Source organism: Nuphar pumila, chromosome 5 (assembly GCF_984573655.1).
Source record: "Nuphar pumila chromosome 5, dmNupPumi1.hap1.1, whole genome shotgun sequence".
Taxonomy (NCBI): Eukaryota; Viridiplantae; Streptophyta; class Magnoliopsida; order Nymphaeales; family Nymphaeaceae; genus Nuphar; species Nuphar pumila.
The window spans coordinates 120,772,675-120,796,595 of NC_143253.1; the positions used below are offsets into that span (position 1 = coordinate 120,772,675).

Sequence of the window (23,921 nt, forward strand, 5' to 3'; positions counted from 1 at the left end):
GAATAAAATCCTAAAGCTTTACAAGAAATCAAAGATTGAAACTATTTTTTTTGATGTTTTTGTAAAATGTTTACAAAAGGAGTTTTTCTGAGAATTTTAGAAACTATTTTGAGAAAATTTCTTCAGAAATGGGTTTATGTCCGAATTTTTGAGAAATAATCGAAGTTTATAACTTCGAACTGAGAAATATAGGGTCGAGGATCCAACAGAGTACCGGACGAGCTGCCCGAACCTTTCAAAATCATTTTTTGGTATTTTTGTGATTTTATTTTGGAAATCGGACAACGGGGCTCAGATTTGGATTTAAAATACTGAGTTCAGATCCGGAGCTGAATTTGAATATATCAATATGGAATTTAATCCAGAAATCTGAAGAAAGACTGAAATTTAGCTTTTAAATCACTTTGATCTTCTCAGAAAATAGAGTCAAGGGCAAAAAGGTCATTTTGTAAATCTTTGAAAAATTTGGAGTGTTCACACAATATTACCTATACCTATCACTTTTCCCTTGTTATTGTCACCAAAGGTGACGATTCCTCCATCCTTATTTTGGAGGGTGAAAAATAACTTCGGCCTTCCAGTCATATGTTTGGAACAACCGTTGTCCAATATCCATTTGCTCCTTATGTTGTGTACCTACAACAAAATCAGAAAACAGAACATTTGACCCCTTTCTATTTTCGGGTCCATGAGAGTTAGTCTTAGGAACCCATATCCATTTGAATTTTGGTTTCCTTTGATAATAAATATTCTTTCTATAAAAGGATTTAGAATAAACCATGTCTAGAATAATCATATCTAGATGCATTTCTATTAGAACTAGAAAGTTTAGTTTTATGAACAAAAGGTTGAGAATAATGTCTTTGATTTTTCACCACATAGTTTGGTCTATTTTGTGTATCAAAGAAGCTATATTCCAATCCGGTTTTATTAACCGAGCATCTTTGAGAACCAAGAAGTTTTTCTAGATTCTCTTGACCATTTATGAATTTGGTCACTATAGAAAGAAGATCATTTGACTTTTCTTTAAGACTAGATATTTCTTTTTGTAAGAGATTGGTTCTAACTCCAATTTCTTTTATCTCAAGTGCTTGGCAAGAATTTTCCTTCTTGAGATCTTCTATTTCTTGAAGTAACACTTTATTTTGAGAGTCAAGAGTTAAATTTTCAGTTTTTAACTCTTTATTTTTAGAACTAAGACTCTTAAATTTAGCATATAAATCATTAAATGCTTCAAATAACTCATCATAGTCAAATTGACTTATCGAATCTTCTTGTGCTACAAAACACATGTTGGCGACTTCTTCATTTGATTCTTTATCGGAAGAGGAGTCACTATCATCCCAACATGTTTGAAATGTCTTTTTCTTCTTGAATTGGTCCTTGGGCTTGAATTTGAGAATAGGACAATCTTTCTTGATATGTCCTGCCTTTTTGCAGTTAAAGCACTTTACTTTATTGGGAATGGAAGAATCTGCTTTCTTTGAAATCTTCCCTTTTTGATGAATCTTCTGAATTGCCTTGTGATGAGGGCAATATCTTCATCTTCATCTTCTTCTGAATTTTCTGAGTTAGAAGTAGCCTTAAAAGCAAGAGATTTCTTTTAGGCTCTTCTTCTTGTCTGTCTTGAAGTTGGACCTCATATGCCATTAGGTTACCAACTAAGTCTTCAAGAGTGAGAGTATGAGATCATTTGCTTCTTCAATAGCAGTGGTTTTTCTCTCTCATTCAGGAGTTAAACACCTTAGAATCTTTCTGACTAAATCCACTTGTGAATATTCTTTTCCAAGGGATTTCAAAGTGTTAGTTATATCGGTCATTCTAGTTACCATGTCCGATATAGATTCATTTTGCTTCATTTTGAACAATTCAAATTTATGAACTAAAGAAGCAATTTTAGATTCCTTTACCTTTGACGTACCTTCGTGAGTTACTAGAAGAGTATGCCAAATTTCATTTGATGTAGAGCATTGAGAGATGCGATTGAATTCTACCTTGTCAACGCCACAATATAATGCATTCATGGCTTTGGCATCCAGTGAAGCAGTCTTCTTTTCATCATCGGTCCATCGGCTGAAATCAGTTGATGGAGTTTTGTACTTTTCTGAAACAACTCTCCAGATATTGAGATCCATGGATTGCAAGAATATTGTCATTCTTACTTTCCAGTATCCATAGTTTGTTCCGTCGAAGAGAGGAGGACGAATAGAGGAGCATCCTTCTTTGTGTTGAGATGTTGTAGTTGCCATGCTAGATAATGGTCAAATCAAAGTAATAGCAAACCTGTGCTCTGATACCAAATAAAAGTGCACTAGGATCGAGGCAACAAGCACTAGAGGGGGGTAAATAGTGCTTTTAAAAATTGTCTGCAGAATATTTAATGATTTTGCAAATCTCAAAGCAAACACACAAAGAACACAAGATTTTATTCCGGTTCGGTCTAACCCGACCTACATCTAGTCCCCAAGCAAAACCCGCTTGAGATTTTCACTATCAACCTTGTAAACTACAAGATTACACAGACCATAACTGGTCCCACTTTCAGTAACAACCCTACTGAAAGCAAACAACTCCTTTACACCAAGGAGTCCTTCTTTTTACAGAAAAAAAATAACAACTTACAAGACAACCTATGAGCCTTCCTTTTGAATGCAAATGAGATGCTATTTGCTTTTGAGGTTGTTGAAATACTCTACTCACGAATTCACTATCTCTCAAAGTGATTTGAGTGAAAAACTGAAGTGAAAAATATCACGTGAGTGAGAAAACAAATACTTGAATGAATAGGAGTGAAAAGCAATAAGTAAATGATTCAAATCGATTGAATTCTTGTTGTTTTTTAGTGTACAATGCACTCATATTTATAGTTAAAGTTTTCCATACGTTGAGGGTATGAAAGGGTATCAAAACGGTCCATTTCGAACGATCAAAACGTTTGAAAAATGAAAAGACACGCCTTTTTGAAGTTTAAGGAAAATGACAAAATTAGTCGACTGAAACATCAGTTAGTCGACTAATAGTTAGTTATTAGTAGACTGACCGTTATCGTCGGTCGACTGATCTGTTAATCTAGCCGTTTGAAAATATGAACTTTTGAAACTTAGTCGACTTGAGAAAAGTTAGTCGACTGATAATATCATCAGTAGACTGAAAAACTTTTAGTCGACTGCTGCTAAAATCTTCTGAAAAGCAAACATTCTGTTCGGTCGACTGACAAAAAGCATTAGTCGACTGCTGCTAAATTTTCAGAAAACACATATTCTGTTCAATTGACTGATAAAACTATTAGTCGACTGCTGCTAATTTTCCAGAAAACAGACATTCTGTCCAGTCGACTGATAAAACCTTCGGTCGACTAATTTGACAAAAATGACTTTTTAGAAAATATGACGCGAAAGAATTAGTCGACTGGTAAGTCTATTGGTCGACTAATAAACATGAAAATTTAAGAAAAGAGTTTTCTAAAAAGATTTTCATGAGGGTTCTTTTTAGAAAAGTTTTTCTAAAGATTTTTAAGGTGAAATGCAACCTAAATATGCACTCTAAGTAAGGCTCTTACAAGAATCTAAGACTTTTAATGAATTAAACATTTGCACACTCGTCTTCAAAGATTCTTCACTGAATTCTTCAATTTCTTCATAGCCTTAGCTGAAATGCAGTTGATTCCACTTGCTCATCATCAAAACCTTGTACTTGAAGTATCATGTATAGCTTCATTGTCGTAACAAAATCAAAATCCATTGAGGTTTGGTTCTGCTCCACAATTACTTAAATCAGGACTAGTAGGTTAGACACCAAGTTTTTAGATGTGTCAAACAAGGATATGAGCGTGTCCTTGATGAATTTGGATTGAGTCGGTTGTCTTCATCTTTTTCACATACAGTACTTAACTAGGAATGAGGATGCATAATATATATTTTACATGAATTTTCCCCTTTCATGTCCAGAAAACTTTGTTTTCACCTATGTCACATGGATGCGGGTGCGACACGGGTGTGGCGCAATTTCAAAAAATTCAAACACGGGGACTCGGATATATATATATATATATATATATATATATATTAAAGGGAAACGAGGAGGGGCCGAGCCCCTCCTCTGTGAATCGAAGGCACAGGGAGGGGCTGAGCCCCTCTTCTGCGAGCAGAGGGTGAAGGGGGAGGGGGAGGGGGAGGGGGGCTGCCGGAAAATAAGAACGAGGCAGGGGCAGAGCACCCTGCCTCGTCCTTTTTTCCGGCAGGAGACGAAAGCCCCTGCCATACTTTATTTTCTAGCAGAGGCTCCGCCCCCTGCTAGAAAAAAAAGAACAAGGCAGGGGACTCCGCCACATGCCGAAAAATAAGGAGGAAGGGGGAGCCCCCTGCCAGACGAAGAGGAGAGGGTGGGAATGAGGGGCATACCTGTTGACGGAGGAAAGGGGGAGACAGTGGTTGGCGTCGCCGGAGTTTGGATCGCCGGCGTGAGTGTAGGAGGAAGCTGCAGGGGCTGGGGGGGGAGGCAAAATCGATAGGGTAAGCCCCTCCCCCTATCGTAAACCCCTTTTAGTGTTCGGCCCCAATGATGCAGATGAAGTTTGGATTTGGGTCGGATTCGGACCCGACCCAAATCCAAAATGTATTTCAAAATGGACATTTCTAGACTCAATCAAAGTTGACCGAGTCTATAAAGTGGACAGACTCAATCAAAGTTGACACCTGTTGATCGAGTCTGGCTTGTGTCCGAAGTCACACCCGTGTCGGAGCGTGTCGACGCGGGTGCGTCGCCTCCCTATCCAAGTCCGTGTGACTTAGGTTTTCAAAATAATTGGTTATAAATTGTCCCCATTTGGTCTGGATTCACAGGAGAATCTAAAACTCTAAATCCAAGTGTTTAAAACCCAAAGCAAATGTGACATGGTCAAATTGCTCAAAAGTGTCCTAAATTAAAAAGTGCCTATCCTTGGGTTTCATACAAAAATTATAGCAGACACTTGATTGTAGGATCTTACTGGTTTGAAAAGTAGGTCAGCCACCAATATTTTCAAAAGTATCTTTATCCTAAGTATTTTTATTGTTGATCCGATTGTTTAAATACACAAGCTACCCTGGCTTTGATCCTCATTTTAGTCATTATGCTCTTGCTAAGAGGCATATTCCCACAAGGGCTCCACTCATCTGGCAGGGTGAATCATGAAACTCACTAAGTTGAAGGGATGCCACAAGTTTGCAACTCATGGGTGTGCATCCCCTACCAGAAGGCTGAAGCTAGCTGTGTAAGCTAAGCTCAAAGTCATCCATTTGGAACAATACTAAGCTCCATAAGTGTAGCATGTCTAAATAGAAGCTCATGCAGCTGAAATGACAATTTAACTATCGCCCACCATTAACTGGAATTTATTAGTGTAATTGTCTTATAGTAACTTGTACAAAGTGCCTTGTGCATATTTGCTGCCTTAAATGTTTCAGTTCTGGAACCTTGACCACATTGTGTAGACTTTCATAATACACAGTGTATCATGTCCCACTATAGGCTTCAATGTTATGATTCTGCATCTTCCTTAGCTAGTCACTTGTCAGGCTTTATAACGAATCATACATTAAGATGTGTTGTCATATTCTTTTAGTAGGCTATAGTTCCAGTCAACTTGATGGAAATACATTTCGCTCAACATTTTCATAAGAGATGCAGGCGTTGTATTATGCTCTAGATCCAGCAAAGAAAGGGGGACCAAATGCAAAATTTCAGCATTGACTTGACGAGGACAAAGAATTGAGCTAGAAGGTTATGGAGATCTCTCGAACAAAGGTGCAATGCAATGATACAGAAACGTATGGTGTATTCTAGAACAGCAAATAGAAAAAACCCGTACGATTAGAAAAAATGACAGGAGAGAAGAGAGACGGATACTTACCCCAATAACACGCAGATCATGAAATGCCGCGAAAGCGATCAGGCGAATGAAACCCCCTCAAAGGTAGTTAACCGAGAGAGATCGCAGAGAGAACACGATCTGAGGATAATCGCAGGGAGAACATGAGCTGAGGATGATCGGAGTGTTTGTTTGAGGATGATCTCAGAGATAACACGAGCTGAGGATGATCACTGTGCTGCGTGAGGATAATAGACTTACTTGTTGAGGATGATCGCGCAGATAGAACGATCGGCTTGAGGATCGACCGTTTCGACAGAGAATGAGGAATAGCAAGAGATAACGGGGTTTCCTATTTCACTGAGAGAACAAGGGCTTCAAATCTGCTTGTTTGCGAGAGAAAATGATGGCTTGCGAGAGAAAACGGGAGCTTCAACTCGTCTCGTCTCCCCAGCTTGTCTCGCCTGTTATATTTATTCTGTTTTTTCACTGCGAGACGAGAAGTGAGACAAAATGAGTGGGAGATTCAACTCGTCTCGTCTCGCTATCCCTTTTTCTTCATTTAATCTTATCTCGTCTGGCTATCCCTTTTGCGCAGAGAGAACTGATAACAATTGGCATCAACTAAATTAGCTTGGTTTTTGCTTGTATTACTGCCTGGGTTTGTCATTTTCTAGTTAAACCATTCATAGAGAGCAGTAACATTGAAAAATGCATAGGCTGATCTCTGCCAGACTATCTCACAGGAATATTCCCAACTTACCGGTTACCCTTGTGTCATGCCCCCTTATACAGTATTCTTAATGGAAAAAATTGAACAACAATGGCATGTCATGTGTCCTTTTTGTTGTCCATGTGACCATATATAAATGTACATCCTTGACAAATGAACAAAGGTCATTAAAAGCAACTAATGCAGTAGCAAAAAACTCTAGGATAGCCTGCTAAATAGCCTTCAAATTTCTTTTTTAGACAAAGGACTATGGAGTAAGTTGAAGAATATGAAATTAAGTGGCATGACAAAAATTCTCGAAAGAGATGCAGCATATAAAATCCTGGTTGTTCACTCCCAAACAGAGCTAAAACTCTTTTCCCTATGAACACTTACTCCTAATGTTGTTTCTTATGAATTAGCGGGATTTTTGTATTTTGATGGTTCTGTGCATTGTCAAACAATCAAGAACTTATGTGAAGCTCTGTTGACATTTGTCTTATTGGTAGAAATTTATGGAAACGTTACGAATCCTCTCTTGAGTGACTTCTAGCTACTGGCTACCACAAGGCCAATTACCAGTTTCCAACATATACTTAGTTCCTTAATTTTATGCTTCTGATAATACATGATGAATATTATAGTTGATTATGCTATGATAGTGATACCTAGTACATGTTACGAAGTTAACACATACACACACGGAAGATCCGAGCACACATACCACAAATCCAATGAGCACATCAGTCCACCAAATTAGCCAACACAAGGACCACTAAGGACACACTCACAAGAGACCCTAAGGGTCTGATTGCTTGTCCAAGATTGGACAGACCCTTAGAACATAACAGACAAAACATATGTTCTGTCTGTAACAACAGTACTTTGTCTCATGTTTGTTTCAACTCAAATAAAAAATCAAATTTCAAATATCCCAGAACTCGCCCGAGTCAGGCCTGAGTCAAACTCGAGTCTTGGCAAGCCGAGTTTGCCTTGCCGGGTTGACTCGTTGGAGGGCCAAGCCGAGTCAGCAAAGTCAATGAGTTGACTCGGCCAGTTTTAAAACCATGCAACAAACTATTGTGGTGAGAAACTGCCATGCTGGCATAAGTGAGCCCTAGTTTTTTCTCACCACCTATTACTTTTTTTGTGCAAATCTTTTCATACCTTCCCTCGTATAAAAACATTCTCATGGAAAGGCTGAACTGGTAGGAATTTTTAGAAATCTGTGGCCTTTCCCAAGAAAGGCCTTTACCATTCATGGGAATGAAACAAACAAGTAGAGATTGGATCTTAGAACCTGAATGTTAGGGACAAACATTTTCTACTAGATTATAAAGCTTGTGTCCAATTCTTCATCTTTTACTTGTTTGTTGTAGGGGAAAATTGGATCTTCTCATGGGAAAGCTCTATACTGGCAATATGGGCCTCAGATTTTCCCGCATAAAAACAAACACTCGGGCAAGAGAAAGAGAAAAGTTCAGATTAGTAGTGCGGGACCCGATTTTTCCCTCATCCTTTGTCCTTTCACATTACCTACCCCCAATGTGAAAGACATTTAGCATCCCTCATCCATGCTGCCGTATTTTTTAAAGATTTTGGTGTCCTTCATATGTGCTTATCAGCCCTTTCCTTTCAACAAACAGCACTTTTTTTTTAATGACTAAGCCCACATGTTATGCCAAGAGAGGATGAATGAAAGGAAATTCATGCTGGCAATGTGGGTCCTAGAGCAAACCACATGAATAAAGAGAAGAAGAAAGCAAGACACAAGATTTAAGTAGTTCGGCACTCATGCCTACTTACACCGGCAAAGGAAAAGCAAAAATCCACTAGCAAGATGTAAAAAAATACAATGACAAGACAAAGCTCTCAAGACCCTAATCCCCAATACACCTAAAAACTCTCACACCCACCTTTGAAAGAAGGCATAAACATATACACTAAGAGCATAAAACTCCATCAAGTACATAAAGAAAAATTAGATGCATCCATATCTTCACTACAAATCTCATTGAAAATTCTTATTGTACAATTTCAAAAATAATTTTGGATTAGATCATGAATCAAAACGGGTCCAAGGTTCAAGACACCCACAACACTTTTCCTCACATGTTGCCCTTTCACATGAAATTATGTGAAAGAAGTTTCCCATCCCTTATTCACATAGCGTGCTTACTCAAATATTCATACCCTGCATATGAAAATCTGCTTCTCATCGCTTCCCTTGGAAAAAACAGTAAAGTTTGGCTCGTTAAAGGAGATGGCAGCTACTCGAGGAGAAGTTTATTGCATATCATGTCAGTGACTTTTTCACCGTGCTAGTCACGGGTACAATTGTAGCGTAAATCAAGCACAGGACGTTCAGGTACAAACGGACAATCACCATCCGCTCTAACCACATGGGCAACCCTGTGCTGCTGGTCGGAATGACTTGTTTGATATTCCCAAGAAAAAAACACAGAAAATCAATGTGATTTTTTTACCACATCAGATCAAATCAAGCAAAATATTCACCAAGGTCCTTACATTATTCTCACCCATCCAAGGCAAATTATATTGCTTAATGGAAATTTTTTTTGAAAGGCAAGCTGAGTTAGGCAGACCCACCAGTTATACAACTATACCATTGGGTTTTGAACCTGCAACGTCCCAACACAAGGTGACGTGCACTAGCAGATGCTGCTACAAGACAAACGAAGCCCCCATGAATGGAACTAAATTTTAGTTTGACAGGAAACATGTCATAAAGTGGTGACTTTGACAAGGATCACTAATAGGGGTTACGATGGATCGAGTTTGACCGGGTCAAGGTTTGGTGATAACAAGGAGGTCCGATTAGAATTCAGATCAGACTCAGGGTCCGGTTAATATATATAGCCAGGTATGGTTTGTGAAATTTTGTAGCCCATGCCAGACCCAAGTTTCGACTAAGATCCGTAATTTTTCAATGTAAAAAATATAAAAAACATTATTTTACTAGGTATGGTTTATATAATCCGTATAGAATCTGGGTATGGTTTCTCTTATGGTAAGTTTGATTGGACTCGAGTACCAGTATCACAAATCAGGGTTTGATTTCACTTGGGTCCAAACCAAACAGGACCGCTTGACACCCTTAAGATTCACTGTGACGTTATACTCAGAGGGCAGGTGTCTTTTTATTTATTTGACAGAAGTGTCTTATATAAGAAGTTTTACTGATTGATCCCATAAATAAGACCTTTTATGAAAGGAAATATGGGAGTTGATAAAAGCCTTTTGATATGAAGTTTTCTATCAGCTATTAGCTTTTTGACTTATTTTTAATAAGCCTTCCATTAATGTTTCAAATATTTCATGCTCACACAAAACTGGCACCAATTTTTTATTTCTTTTTTTATAAATGTTTACTATTTTTGTAGTAAAGAACCAACTTACCATCGGCCTTCTAAAATGGGTTAGGTTTGGGTCTAGTATAGGTTCAACCCACCCACTCCAAACTTGAGGTAGGTCTGGTCTGGTCATGAGTCAGGCGAACCTAAACCCAACTCAAGGTGGGTCAGGTATAGGTCAATCCCACCCAATCCAACCTAAACCCAACTCGAGCTGGGTGGGTCTGGTCATGGGTTAAACCCACCTAACCCAACTTGAATCTAAGTCGAGGTGGGTCAGGCCAATTTGAACCCAACTCAAGGTGTGTCGGATCTGGGTCAGGTATAGGTTAAACCCACGTCCCAGCCCAACCTGAACCCAACTCGAGGTGGGTCGGGTCATGACTTATGCACAAAATCGCAAGGTAACAAATGCAACAAAATGTCTAAAGAAGCTGAAATGGAAGGACTTAAATTGGATAAATAAACAAAAAATTAGGACTAGTGTTTATTGTGAAAAGAATTAAAAGTGAACTCAAAAATAAATAGGGAACATTAAAAATGGGAAAGATTACAAGGCAGGCAAAAGCAAAAGAGTGATAAAATAAAAAGGTATAGAACTAACAAGGTTAAAACCAAATTTACTCATGGCATTTTAACATTCTCTTTCCCTGGATAATAGAATTGACTGTCTCACTTGAAGCCATTTTTACAATGCTTTCAGCAGTAGGATCGCTACCTCCTCCCATATCAAAGAGCTTAATTCTCTTATTACCAAGACTACTCATGTACCTGTACATCCACTAAGCTGAGTAAAAATCATCTTAATTTATTGGTTGACACAGAATAATGACAGAATTGGAAGGGCACATCATTGTAAGTAGATGTTGTATGTATATGCTGCACAAATTTATTGGTTATGCAAAAAATTTCAGAAGCTATTCAAGCTCACTTGGCCAGAATTAAGTTTTAGGATGAGAGGTGATTCATGTTTCAGAGACACTTTATCGGGTCCAGCTTCTTTTAGGTGCTCACAGAAATGGCAGGTAATTTGGAAATGGTGGATTGTGACAGCATGGTGGTCCACTTAGCTTGAGCAGAATAATTGTTTAAGAACAAGTCTTCTCCACTTCTTGTAATGCACAAGCAAATTCAAACGATGTTTTTCTTTGTACATCCAAGAAATGGCCAAATCTGATATTTCTTGGATTGAAAACTACAATTTGTAAACACAGGTTGATCTGATAGTTTCAATTTTCTAGTGAAACAAAAAGAAAAATATATAGTTGCCAAATGTAAATAAACCTTATTTACATGAAAAATAAGCAAATGTTTTTTCCTAAATTGAATGATGGTAGGATGATCATATTCCTAACCAAAGTCATCATTGCATTCAATACATTAGTAGAGTGCTTACTAATGGTAATGACTCAACATATATTGTACCATTTAGTTTCTCTCATTGTAAGCTATAGTGACGAGGAATATAAATAATTGTTTCTTCACCTCGACTTCTCCGCTATCATGCAACAAGTCATTGTCTTTAAAATAATTGTACAGTCTTTTGAAGACATGCTTCTCATGCGAATGGTATCATAAGCGAGTCTTCAGTGGCCCTCGGGTATATGATGCACATGATGGATACTATAAATGAACTAGTTGTGCACAAGATCTTTTATCATATAATTCAAAAAATAAGTCACTACACAACCCATTGATAAAACTACTAACAAATATTCTTCAAACCTCTCAACATCTGATGCTTCTTCATATGAATCCATAATCACCTACTATAATTAATATTATAAGTCTATTCACATAATTAATAAATGTATAGTCATATAATATGATTACTAAATATCCACAAAGCATACATAAAACATATATCAATGCTCTCATAGCTAAACATGCACAAATCACTCTATAATAAACATACAAAAACCTTAATAATATGATAAAAGAGACCACAAAAGTATCAAGCTATTATATGCCTATAAATCAATGATAATAAAGAGCCACAAATTAAAATATCAAGGTATCAAAGTGTCAAAGTTATAATAAACACAAACCATAAAAATATAAAAGTATCAAAGTTATTACAAACCCATGAATCAATGTGTCAACAATTATCCTATTTATCCTTCAACCATACAAGCCTGCTTTCATCACTCTAAAGTGTCAGGAATACTTCAACTTTCTTCTTATTACTAAGGAGTCGATACCCAAATACATGAAGAGCATTGTGTCTCTCCAAACCCTCCATCCTTTTCAGAAGCTTGATTGCTTGACCTATAAAGCTGAACTTTGTATTACTTCGTCTATCAATGATTGTCTCATACATTTTGTTTTGGATGTCAATCATCTAATTTGCATTAGACCTCCTCCTACAACGTGTGTTGTTCTCAGCATCATCTAAATTTGATACCTCCACGAACTCCCTACGATGTCATATAGGTAACGCACTAGTAGTAGAAGTAGCAGCGTTGAAATGTTTTCCTTCTCCTCAAGCTCATTTAATCCTATGCTTGCATGAGTGTTGCTTTCAATAGTAGCAACCTCTTTTTTTTGAGAAAGAACTTCGGATGGGGTCAATATATCTTAACCTATAGCAATAGCCTTCTAAAAAAGAATATCACATTAATTAGGAAACTTAAGTCCTCTCAACTTAAATTTATCACAATCTTTAAACTTCTACAAAACGTAAAACATGTATATATAACAAATCAACCCAAAATTCAAAACTTTTTATCTATACAAAAAAAATATGTTTCAAGTATACATTGGCAAACTCAACCTAAAATTCAACTGATACAGTGTATGAATGTTGGTCTCAACTCAAACTAGTTTGTTTAGAAAGGTACACTCATGTTTTTCAATCATTTTTTACATTACCCTAATGGTTCTTTGATTGTTTGAATGTGTAAGCAAATGAGTTGATTGAGCAAATTTTTTCACCACGGTCACCCAAACCTCCTTAGTAAGTGTGTTTATGGTCTATTGCCTTTTTGAACCTCTTGTAGATAGATTTCAACGAAAGCTCTATGTGTGCAGTCATCCTAATGTGCCTTTGGTGTATCCCAACGAAAACTCACATTTATAGACAAACGTTAACCATCCTCATATATATACATATGTATATATGTGTGTGTGCAACAATCATTTATATATGCAATCTAAGTAGAAAACACCTTTTTATTTTGTTCTCTTTTTTTAACCAATCCAACCTTGTATATGTGATGTACATAGTTTCTTTAGTGGAAAAAAGGTTTTGAATTATGTTTTTGCTACAACTAATTTGGTTTTCAAAGGGTTTAAAAAATTAACAACCTACAATGTACTAAATTTTCATGACTCAAAAAATCATATTTTTACATTGAAAGAAGAAGATCCGATGTGTGTTCTCTAGAAAACAGACCATGTTGAAGACATCTAGTAGGTAGGTCAGATTAAGTGGATACAACTTGAACCTATGATTTTCCAGCTAGATTGTTCATATAGTTGCTAATAGAAATATAAATATATATAGTGATGAAAACATGTTAAATGAGAGCTTTTCAGATTTTTTTTGCAATTTCGACCCATAGATGCATTTCGACATGGTCTATTTAATAAGAATTAACATTTGGATCGTGTGTTTTCCATGTAAAAAAGGGATATTTAAAGCCTCAAAAACTTACGAAGATTTTGGACCATTAATTTTTCAAACTTTATAAAAGCCTACCATGTCTCGGAATCAAACACCCCTTATAAAATCAAGCACATAAGATCACATGTTTTGTTTAGCATATTCCATTCAACAAGTTTTCATCTCTCTCTCTCTCTCTCTATATATATATATATAATAATAATAATAATAATAATAATAATAATTAATCTAATGTCTAATCTAAGTTTCTGAAAGAAAACCTTAATTGTGATGTACGCCAAATGGATCGAATACATAACTAAGATCCAAATACAAAATTCAGCAGTAAAATTGAAGCTAAATGTATTTTGCAGATCCTGGGTACATCTCGCTCCCAATTTGCGATACAAAGTCTTGTGAGCAAATTTTTAAAAGTTTAGATGGCTATCTTAAATATTTAAAATTTGACATGGCTAAACATAAATTTTCTATATGTTAGGGCACCATGTGTAAATTACTGTCGCCCGGGTTGACCATTAGTTTTGGCATCCATAAACTGTTGTTGTCATACAAAACAACCCCATCACATCACAATCGGTGTCACTAAGATAATGCTCATTCTTAGGAAAATCTTAATGACAGTCAACAAATTAGCTTCACATTTTGTGTGTGTGCATCGCTTTTGTTATTCTGTTGATTTATTTTTATTTTTTAGGATTTTGATTGTTTTAATTAAATTTTGCAAAACTCTCTATCTTGTTACCTGTCCTCACGTACCAGGATCCATAACTTGGGTATATAGCGAAAGGTTCAAGTAGCCTCAAGATCCATGAAAATTTCGAAGAGACCTAAATACTTAGTTTTTGAAAATTTAATGTGTGGGTTGTGTAGATTTTTGTTTATGAATAAGTCGCAGGCTAATAGTCCAAAAGAAAGATTTTCATATGATTTTTTGTAAAAATTCAAATTCATTTAATCAGGGACAATGATAAGAGAACCCAAAAAATATTTCATATGCACCAATTGATTAAAACATCTACTGGTCCAAGTTTGTTCACCAACGTGTGTGGTTGCATCATGATCCCGGATTCCAATGCAAAGATATGTTATCATTGATAAAGGCATGAAAAGCTAATATGAAAGTTGATGAGGAGAGTCTTGATGTTGAATCTCTTTTTAAAAAATTCGCATAATTTAAAAAAGAAACCTCTGCTTTTAAAAATCCTAAATACGTACAAAATTTCTGTTGTCAAATAAGGACTTCTCTTGACCCACGATGATTCTTATATCACTTAACTCGATTGAAATACTTCAAAATAGCCAAAATACCCTTCATCCCTTCTCTTTTTTCATAATGCCAAAAATAAATTTTTTCCTGCTCATAAAAATTCGGAATTCGGCCTTGTTGGTTAGTTTGTCACTTAACACGGGATGATCATGGTTCAAAATTCATGAAAGCTTAAGTCAAAGAAGAGTATACTCTCTATTAAACTGTGAGACCTTGACAGGTTTTACCCATTGAAGCTGAGTATACTCTCGATTGGACTGCGAGTTCTTGACGGATTTTTTTTTTTGAAAGGCAAGCTGGGTTAGGCAGACCATACCAGTTATACAATGATATCATTGGGATTTGAACTTGCAATGTTGCAACACAAGGTGACGTGCACTAGCTGTTCCTACCAGACAAGCCAAGCCCCCCGTCCCCCGTTGGTGAGGTCCTTGGTGGTTCTATCAACCGGATGCCTGCCAATGTGAGGTTGGTGATGTGATGGGTTTTCCTTCGGCCTAGCTTTAAAAAAAAACGTTTAAATCAATGTTTTTCATCGTTTGATTTGGGTGAAGCAAACCTAAAGTCCTTATTTGATACTTCTTGTGAAAGATTAGGTCTAGGTTTGAGATTTGAAAAATATCGGTAATTAATTGAAATAACAGATAAGAAGTGGTATGAATCAGGAAATCTTTCGAATATTTAATGAGGGCCTCTGCTGTCAGAGAAAAAGCTTCATTGAAAGAAGAAGACCGCTGCTGGGAGTCTTCTTCCCACTTAACCCCTGCTTCACTCCTCCCCACACTTACTACTACTCTCTCTAGATCTCCTCAGTAAGGCGTGGCTCCAAGATGGCATGATAGTAACAGGTAAGCAAACTAGCCACACTCGACTGTCATCGGTCTCCATTCTCACCGACTCTTGGGGTATCTCTCTTTCTTCTTCAAGGAAGAAGGGAGAAGATACATTATGATGGGGGTGTCCCATTTTTTGTTGTCCTCCAAAATTGGGCTCCCGGGATCTCATTCGGTTGAAGAACATTCCCTTAGCGACAATGGCTGCGAGAGATCTCTAGTGCTCAGAAACTATGTGGTTGGTGTTGCACAATACCGCGAATTCTCTCTTCCTACCTTGTTCTGTTTTCGCTCTTCAGATCACCACAGTTGAGAGATCTTGAAAGAAAACCCATCTGTTTCTTGGGGACCATAGATTTGAAGGCGCATTAGAGAGATTTGGTGGTGGTGGTGGTGGTGGTAAAGCCTCTGTAAATGTAGTGTGCTCACACTGTCATGTGTTTGAAATCAACTGCGTTCTCTCTCTCTCTCTCTCTCTCTCTCTCTCTCTCTTACGGTTCTCCTGGAGTTCTTTCTTCTTTCTTCTTTTTCTGAGTAGCCTTTGTTTTTCTCTTTATTTTAATCATCGAGGGAATTGAGGAAAGCGTGATTGCAGTTCAATTGATCATTGTGCCTACAATGTGGTTCATGTTGGCCATGGATTCGAGATGGATTTTGAAACCATCTGGAGTTTGGATTGTTAAGATCATGGGTTCAATAATTTGGTGGGGAACTAAGAATGTAAATTTGTCCACCTCCCCTTGTAAGTTGGTTTGCTAAACTAACCCCAGATCCCTTTCAGGTCTCTCTGCACCCTGCGGATTCCCTTTGCAGATACTCGCGAAAAAAAAAGTAGAAAGGAAGAGAAAAGAACGATGGCGATCTCCGGCGCACAGAATCCAGAGGTTAGGGAGACGACCTGTGGGTCTTTGCTTCAGCAATTGCAGGTGATTGGATGAGTATTTACTTTGATTCAGTAGCTTAGGTACTTTCCCCTGTAGGTGTACTTCTGTATTTGGCAATGATCATGCTCTTAAGCTATTTTCCGCGGGGGTGCAGAAGGCCCCCTAAGTGTGTTTATGCTTTGGATGACGATTTGAGAACCTTAAAACTACAATGCAGCAAATTTGGGATGAGGTTGGAGAGAGCGATGAGGAGCGGGAGAAGATGTTGCTTCAGTTGGAGCGCGAGTGCGTGGACGTCTACAGACGGAGAGTGGATCAATCCGCAGAGTCGCGGGCAGAACTTCTCCAGGCATTGGCTGATGCCAAGTCCGAGCTCGCCAGCCTGCTTGCAACTCTTGGAGAAAAGAGCTTTATTGGCATTGTACGTAGTTGTGATTATGTATATGGTTTGTTTCAGTCGATTCTGTGTCCTCTTGGTTGGCATGTCTTTTGGCAAGCTTTTAATTTGGCTAGTAAGCTTGCATCAAACAAATTCGTGCAAGTGTATGCTCTCATGAAGATCGTGATAACCATCACTTAAACCAAACAAATTCATGCAGGTCTACTATTGTATTGCTCAGATATCTCTAATGCTCTCACGAAGATCACAATAATCATTGCTGAAACCAAACAAATTCGGGTGATGATTATCATGATCTTCATGAGAGCATTGGAGACATTTGAACAATACAGTACTAGGCCATCTCTGATTTTCTGCCTTCATGAGAAAAGAGAAAACAAAAAGAACTGCAACCTGTGAAGGTTTGTCTGATTGATTCATCTTATGGATGTTTTTTGCAGCCTGAAAAAACCACTGGGACCATCAAGGAGCAGCTTGCAGCTATAGCACCAACACTTGAGCAGCTCTGGAAGCAAAAGGAAGAGAGGATAGAGGAATTCGCGGACGTTCAGTCTCAGATTCAGAAAATCTGCTGCGAAATCTCTGGGGATTTAGATCTTGGTGAGCGAATGGGAGCACCAAAGGTGGATGAGAATGATCTATCCCTTAAGAAGCTGGATGAATTTCATTCCCAATTGCAGGAGCTTCAGAAGGAGAAGGTTATTTCTTTTGCATTGGTTTTTGTTTGCTTTGTGCATGATATCCAAAAGCAGAATTTACCTAGATTGGTGATTTTGCATGATGATGTGATCAATGTTTTACCTTATGTCTTGACAGAGTGATCATTTACACAAGGTTCTGGACTTTGTTAGCACCGTTCATGATCTGTGTGCTGTTCTAGGGATGGATTTCTTCAGCACTGTTACTGAAGTTCACCCAAGCTTAGATGACTCGGTTGGTGTCCAATCAAAGAGCATTAGTGACGACACTCTATCCAGGCTAGCAAGCACAGTGCAGTCACTGGAAGAAGACAAGAAACAAAGGCTTCAAAAGGTCTTCTATCTCTTTCTGCGTCATAGGTGTTGGATATTGAATGGCACCATATGATATTGGCTTTCTTTCTACAATAAATTGATTTGTACAGTTGATCCTGAACAGAGTTTCATAACAATGCATATTATTGTGGATGCCCTGAACTCTGAAGATTTGGTTAACCATCACACTTTCTGGTTAGCATGTCATAGAAATTTGAAAACTTGTTGCGGTAAATGAGAAAACAGACACAGGAATACTGATGTTGTCATGCAATTTTTCTTTTTGACTGGTGGATGGCATTCTGTCCACAGAAGTGGCTACAATATTTCGTTACTTTTTATTTCTTTTCTTTTGCACTGCATGCCACATGATATTAGGTACATTTAAATTTCTTCAATAGTTAATTTATCTCTAGCTCTTCAAATTTTTTATACTCTTCAACATAAAAGATGATGCTAATGTAATGACCAGAATGATCAAACTCAACTTGATGTGGCCATAATTCTGGCTGAATGGGATGACAAGATGACCCATTATTGTGGCAGGAGCTCCATGAGGACTGACATTGAAGGTGATGGTTTGGATGCTGTATGCTAAGGCTGCTTACTTGACATGTTAGGTGTAGGTTGCTCCTATGCTGGCATTTTGGTGGTTGTTAATTTTGTGAATTGAACAAGTGATACATCAGGATAGTGGGAATAAATAGGAAAAGAACAAGCAGGAATTAAACAAGGCGACTTCAATGGCTGCACAGAAATGCATGTGGCATTGATAATCAGAAATAAAAAAATTTAAGGTCGAGGCATAACCTGCAATTATTTGTATGAATATCTTATTTGATTTCTTTCAACCAGGCTTTGCTGAACCGCAAAATATTAGCATCACATGTGGATATTACTTGAGCTTAGTAATTTCATGCATCTTTGTAAATTGAATAAGTTTCACACTTTTTGGGTATGGCCCTTGTTCCTGCACATGTTGATAATGTTGTTGCTGACATTTTTGTGTATTTTTCAATTAATCTTGTGTTCCTGCTTTGTTTCTTATTTTTTCTGTTACCAGCATATGACTAGGGACAGTGGAAGAGATATCAATATTTGACACAACTTATGAATTTAGAGTAATAAGTATGGACATTATTGAGTAATGTTGATATATTTTCCATTCTTTGCATGCTTTATTAGCTTCTGCTAGTGCTTTTATGAAAAGTTTTTTGGCATTCTCCTTCTTGATGCTTGACTGCAATTGTTGCTTAATAATTTTAGCATTTTGTGGTTTGTAATGTAACATTACAGCTTGACTGCTGAAAATAAAGATTATCATGCTTTCATACTAGCGATCAAGTCACATGGAATTGACTAAGTTAAGCTTGTTTCAGCTTCAAGAGCTGGCCGGACAGCTATGCGATCTTTGGAACCTGATGGATGCACCTGTGGAGGAGAGGAGCTTATTTGATCATGTTACTTGTAACATGTCTGCATCAGTTGATGAGGTCACTGTGCCCGGGGCCCTTGCTCTAGATCTGATTGAGCAGGTTAGAGAAGATTACTTACACATTAGTTTTAATATTCTTAGCTACTTACAAGTTACTTATATTTTTGCTTTCAAATCCATGAAGGCTGAGATGGAAGTTGAAAGGCTAGACCAGCTGAAGGCAAGCAAGATGAAGGAGATTGCTTTTAAAAAACAAGCTGAGCTTGAAGAAATATGTGTTCACGCTCACATGGAAATAGATTCAGAGGCTGCTCGTGAAAAGATAATGGCCCTTATTGATTCTGAGAATGTTGAGCCCTCTGAGTTACTTGCGAACATGGATAATCAAATATTAAAAGCCAAGGAAGAGGCTCTTAGTAGAAAAGAAATAATGGAGAAAGTTGAAAAGTGGATGTCAGCCTGTGAGGAAGAAAGCTGGCTTGAAGACTATAATCGGGTAATCTGTGATTTTGTGACTTCACGCTACATTTTCATAATGTCTACCCATAATACAAGCTTGTCCATCTTTGTCTTTGACCTTGTGTACATTGTTGTTGTTGTTGTTGTTGTTGTTGCTCTGTTTTTTTTTTAAAAAGGAGGCTACCAGCATTCATGTGATTACCATTTGTTTGGAAGATTTACCACATTCGTTCACCTCTATTTTATTTTTATGCTTGTAACTGTTGAATATGTCAAGACTTTTGACAGTCTAGATATTGTGTTACATTCTGATGTGTGCTCTGAAACAGGATGAGAACAGGTATAATTCCAGTAGAGGTGCTCATATAAATCTAAAACGCGCAGAAAAAGCTCGTATACTAGTTAACAAAATTCCTTGTAAGTGGAGATTGCAACTTCACCCTTCAAATGTAGAATAGCAGTCATGTTAAAATAATTCACAGTGGTGGTCTCAAGACTTTCTTGCTGCAGCAGCAGCATCTGACACTGTGTGGGTGGGTGGCATACGCTCATCCTTGTGTGTGTGTGTGTGTGTGTGTGTGATACTTTTGTGTCTTTGTTAATGCTTCTAATTACATGAATCCTGCATTATTATTGCAGCTCTGGTTGATACTTTAGTGGCTAAGGCACGAGCATGGGAAGAGGACAGGGGTGTGCCATTTATGTATGATGGAGTACCTCTGCTTGCCATGCTGGATGAGTATCTCGTGCTGAGGCATGACAGAGAAGAAGAAAAACGAAAGATGAAGGTAAGATATGAAATTATTTTAACTTACACCAGTTGTTTTAACTCTTTATCTGATATTTTGTCTGTGTATTCTTGTACCATGTTTGCATAGAGCATGTTGCACCTCTTTAAAATTGTCTCAGAAAATGATGCCTGCCAATGATATTGAAGATCAGCTATCCAACTGCTTTCGTATCAGATTTTGCAGTTTGGAAACAAACATATATATATATATATATATATATATATATATATATATATATATATATATATATATATATATATATATATATATATATATATATATATCTGTGTGTGTGTGTGTGTGTGAGAGAGGGCTTTAATGCTTTTTCTTTTATTTGCCCCTGCCTAATCAAATTCAGATTTGAAGGGAAAAGGGCAAGTACTAAATCTGAATCTCTCTTGCTTAGATTCGGATATATTCCAAGAAAACTTCTCAATTTACACATTTGATGGGAGTTTATATAGTTCCATGTGCATCCATTTTGGTGATCAGTAACTCAACTAATGGACCCTTTACATTGCCAGGACCAGAAACGGTTCCATGAGCAAGTCACAACTGAGCAGGAAACTCTCGTCGTTTCAAGGCCGAGCCCCAATAGGCCGCTTGGTCCAAAGAAGGTGGTTAGTCCACGTGTAAATGGAGGTGCAGCGAATGGCGCACCGAACCGGAGGCTCTCCCTTGGTGTTCATCAGAGTGGTAGCAATGGTGTCCGATCTGCAAGTAAAGATGGAAAGCGAGATCATTCGAGGCCAGCAGCCCCTGTAAACCATGTTGCAATCAGTGAAGAAGATGCTGCATCACATGTGTCCGGAGGATGTGAACCAGTTCCAGCTTCTCCATGACAATAAACTAAATTAGCTGATCAAGTTGCTTAGTGTTCCATTTGTAAGCAGTAATAATATTTTAGGCGAGTTCTATTAGTGTTTATATATGCCTTGATGTTGATCATATCTGGGCTAAGTTCTGACAGTAAGGAAGAGATGCTTTGGCTGTTGGTAGATTCTAGATTTTAGAAAAACTGCATTTTTGGCTACACATCACGTGCCACTGTTTTTAATAGAGGTTGTTTTCTTATAATTATGTTGAAGTTATTCTAGCAAGCAAAAGCCATTTATCTGAGGCTGCACCAATCTTGTATTTGGTAGCTTAGGTTTGCTAGGCTGATTCTCTTGTTGGAAAGAACTGCAGTTTGTTTGGTTTTAAATTGGGGTTTTTCCAAAGAAACACAATGGGACCCACAGTGGCATTGCAAATGTGGGTCCTCTTTCAGGAAAGAGGACTGCAAATTCAACGGCCTGGGTGTACGTTTATCCGAATCCTAGCTGTTCACATGGTGTAGGTAGCTGGGGCTTGTTTCAGTTTGTTGCTAGACCAAGGTGGAATGGGATCCTAATTCCTAACGTCATATCCTGTTGTCGTGCCCATCCTGAGATCGTGTTATTGCGAGTTGTTTTGATTGAATCTGACTCCATGAGTGGATTTGGCATAGTTGATTCGATAGGAATCGATTTGGATCATGTTTTTTAACCAATAAAAATAATTTTAAATTATAAAATGTTGTTTTTGCAGCCATTGAATTTTTATTTGTTGAAAAGTCCTACACAGGTCAGATTCTGACCATTCAAACACTGATCTTTATCAGAAGGTCCATGTAGAACACACCTACGGGTTCAGATTTGATCAAAACTACTTGCAACAATGAGATCTGAGGGTGACTATGACAACAGGGATAAGGGTTGGCACAACTTTGGGGAGTTTTCAGATGGGGCACTCTTTTGCACAATGTCTCAAAAGCATTCAAATAAAGACACGACACTGGTACAAACTGTCAAAAAAACATGGAGAGGATTAGGGCTTAATGTTGGAAGGTGGCCATGGTGATCTTGGATTGGTGGTTTTGGGTTTTGGCTGTTGACATTGTTAGGTTTTTGGGGCCGAGGTGTGCAGTGATAGAGAAGAACCATAGAGACAAAGAAGAGAGAAATGAAAGCTTTAGGTTAACAGCCTATTTCAAAGGGGATGTAATCGATAAAGACATCGAACTGTTGCAGGGGCTGGGTAAATATAACCTCCCTTGGGTAACCATTTTTCAACCATAACTATGTCATTGGATTCTTAACAAGTTAAATCCAATGAGTTGTGGGCCCACCCCTATCTTAGTGGTTTATAACTCAAGGGCCTTCAACGTAAGTGAGTCATAGGATTCCTGGCTCACTACTCCGGTTCATTGAATTCTCGTATGAGATCCAATGATACACTTTGGATTCAATACCTAGATCTAACATATGTGATATGGGTTTCATGTGTGAGACCCAATGACCACACTGGAGCCGTATAAAGATCCAACATCTCCCACTTAGCTATATGAGGTTAACACCCACATTGTATCATAAATGGTGCATCATGTTTTGCATATAACATTTGATGAGAAAACATGTACTAAATAAACCTGTACAATTCCTTAGGTTATATCAATATTTAAATATGATATTTTCTCATATGTTATGGGTTATTTCTCACATAATCATGTGAACTTTTTTATCATTCATTTTCAAATAAGAGGTTTTTACACCCACTCTGAATTATTTTTTACACAATCATGTGGATTTGTCTATTCATATTCAGGTATAAGTATGAGGTTTTCACCGTCTTCCATATTTTCTTCATTTTCAAATATGATGCTTTTCACATATGTTATGAGTTAATAATACACTTTTGATCTAATACTTAGATCCATATTTTAGATCCAATACCTGGATTTAACTTTGAATTCAATACCTGGATCCAATATATGAGATATGGGTTTCATGTGTGAGACCCAATGACCACATTAGATTTATATCATAATCCAATATTTCTCACTTGGCTATATGGGAAAAACACCCACATTGTATTATAAATGGTGCATAATGTTTTCCATATAACATTTGATGGCAAAACATGCACCAAATAAACCTATATAATTCCTTAGGTTATATCAATATTTAAATATGATATTTTTCTCTTATATTATGAGTTATTTTTCACATAATCATATAAACTTTTTTATCATTCATTTTCAATTTTCAAGTTTTCATACATGCTATGGGTTATTTCCCACATAGTCATATGGATTTGTCCATTCATATTCAGGTATGAGTACGAGGTTTTCACAAATGCTATAAGTTTTTTTTACATAGCCATGTGTATTTCCTTCATTTTCAAATATGATGGTTTTCACACATGCTATAGGTTATTTTACGTAGTTATGTAATATGAATTCAACTAACTTTTATTATGT

The 23,921-nt window shown here is 37.4% G+C and overlaps 1 protein-coding gene across 1 annotated transcript; it reads left to right on the forward strand.

Moving 5' to 3' along the window:
* The first annotated feature begins 16,443 nt into the window (after window positions 1-16,443).
* Window positions 16,444-21,718, forward strand: LOC149838411 (65-kDa microtubule-associated protein 1-like). Its single transcript, XM_090006559.1, has 8 exons — window positions 16,444-16,585; window positions 16,761-16,964; window positions 17,384-17,641; window positions 17,760-17,975; window positions 19,336-19,887; window positions 20,180-20,267; window positions 20,490-20,638; window positions 21,166-21,718. Exons 1-8 carry the CDS (start codon window positions 16,514-16,516, stop codon window positions 21,481-21,483), a joined length of 1,857 nt encoding a protein of 618 aa, XP_089862685.1. The 5' UTR covers window positions 16,444-16,513; the 3' UTR covers window positions 21,484-21,718.
* The last annotated feature ends 2,203 nt before the right edge of the window (window positions 21,719-23,921 follow it).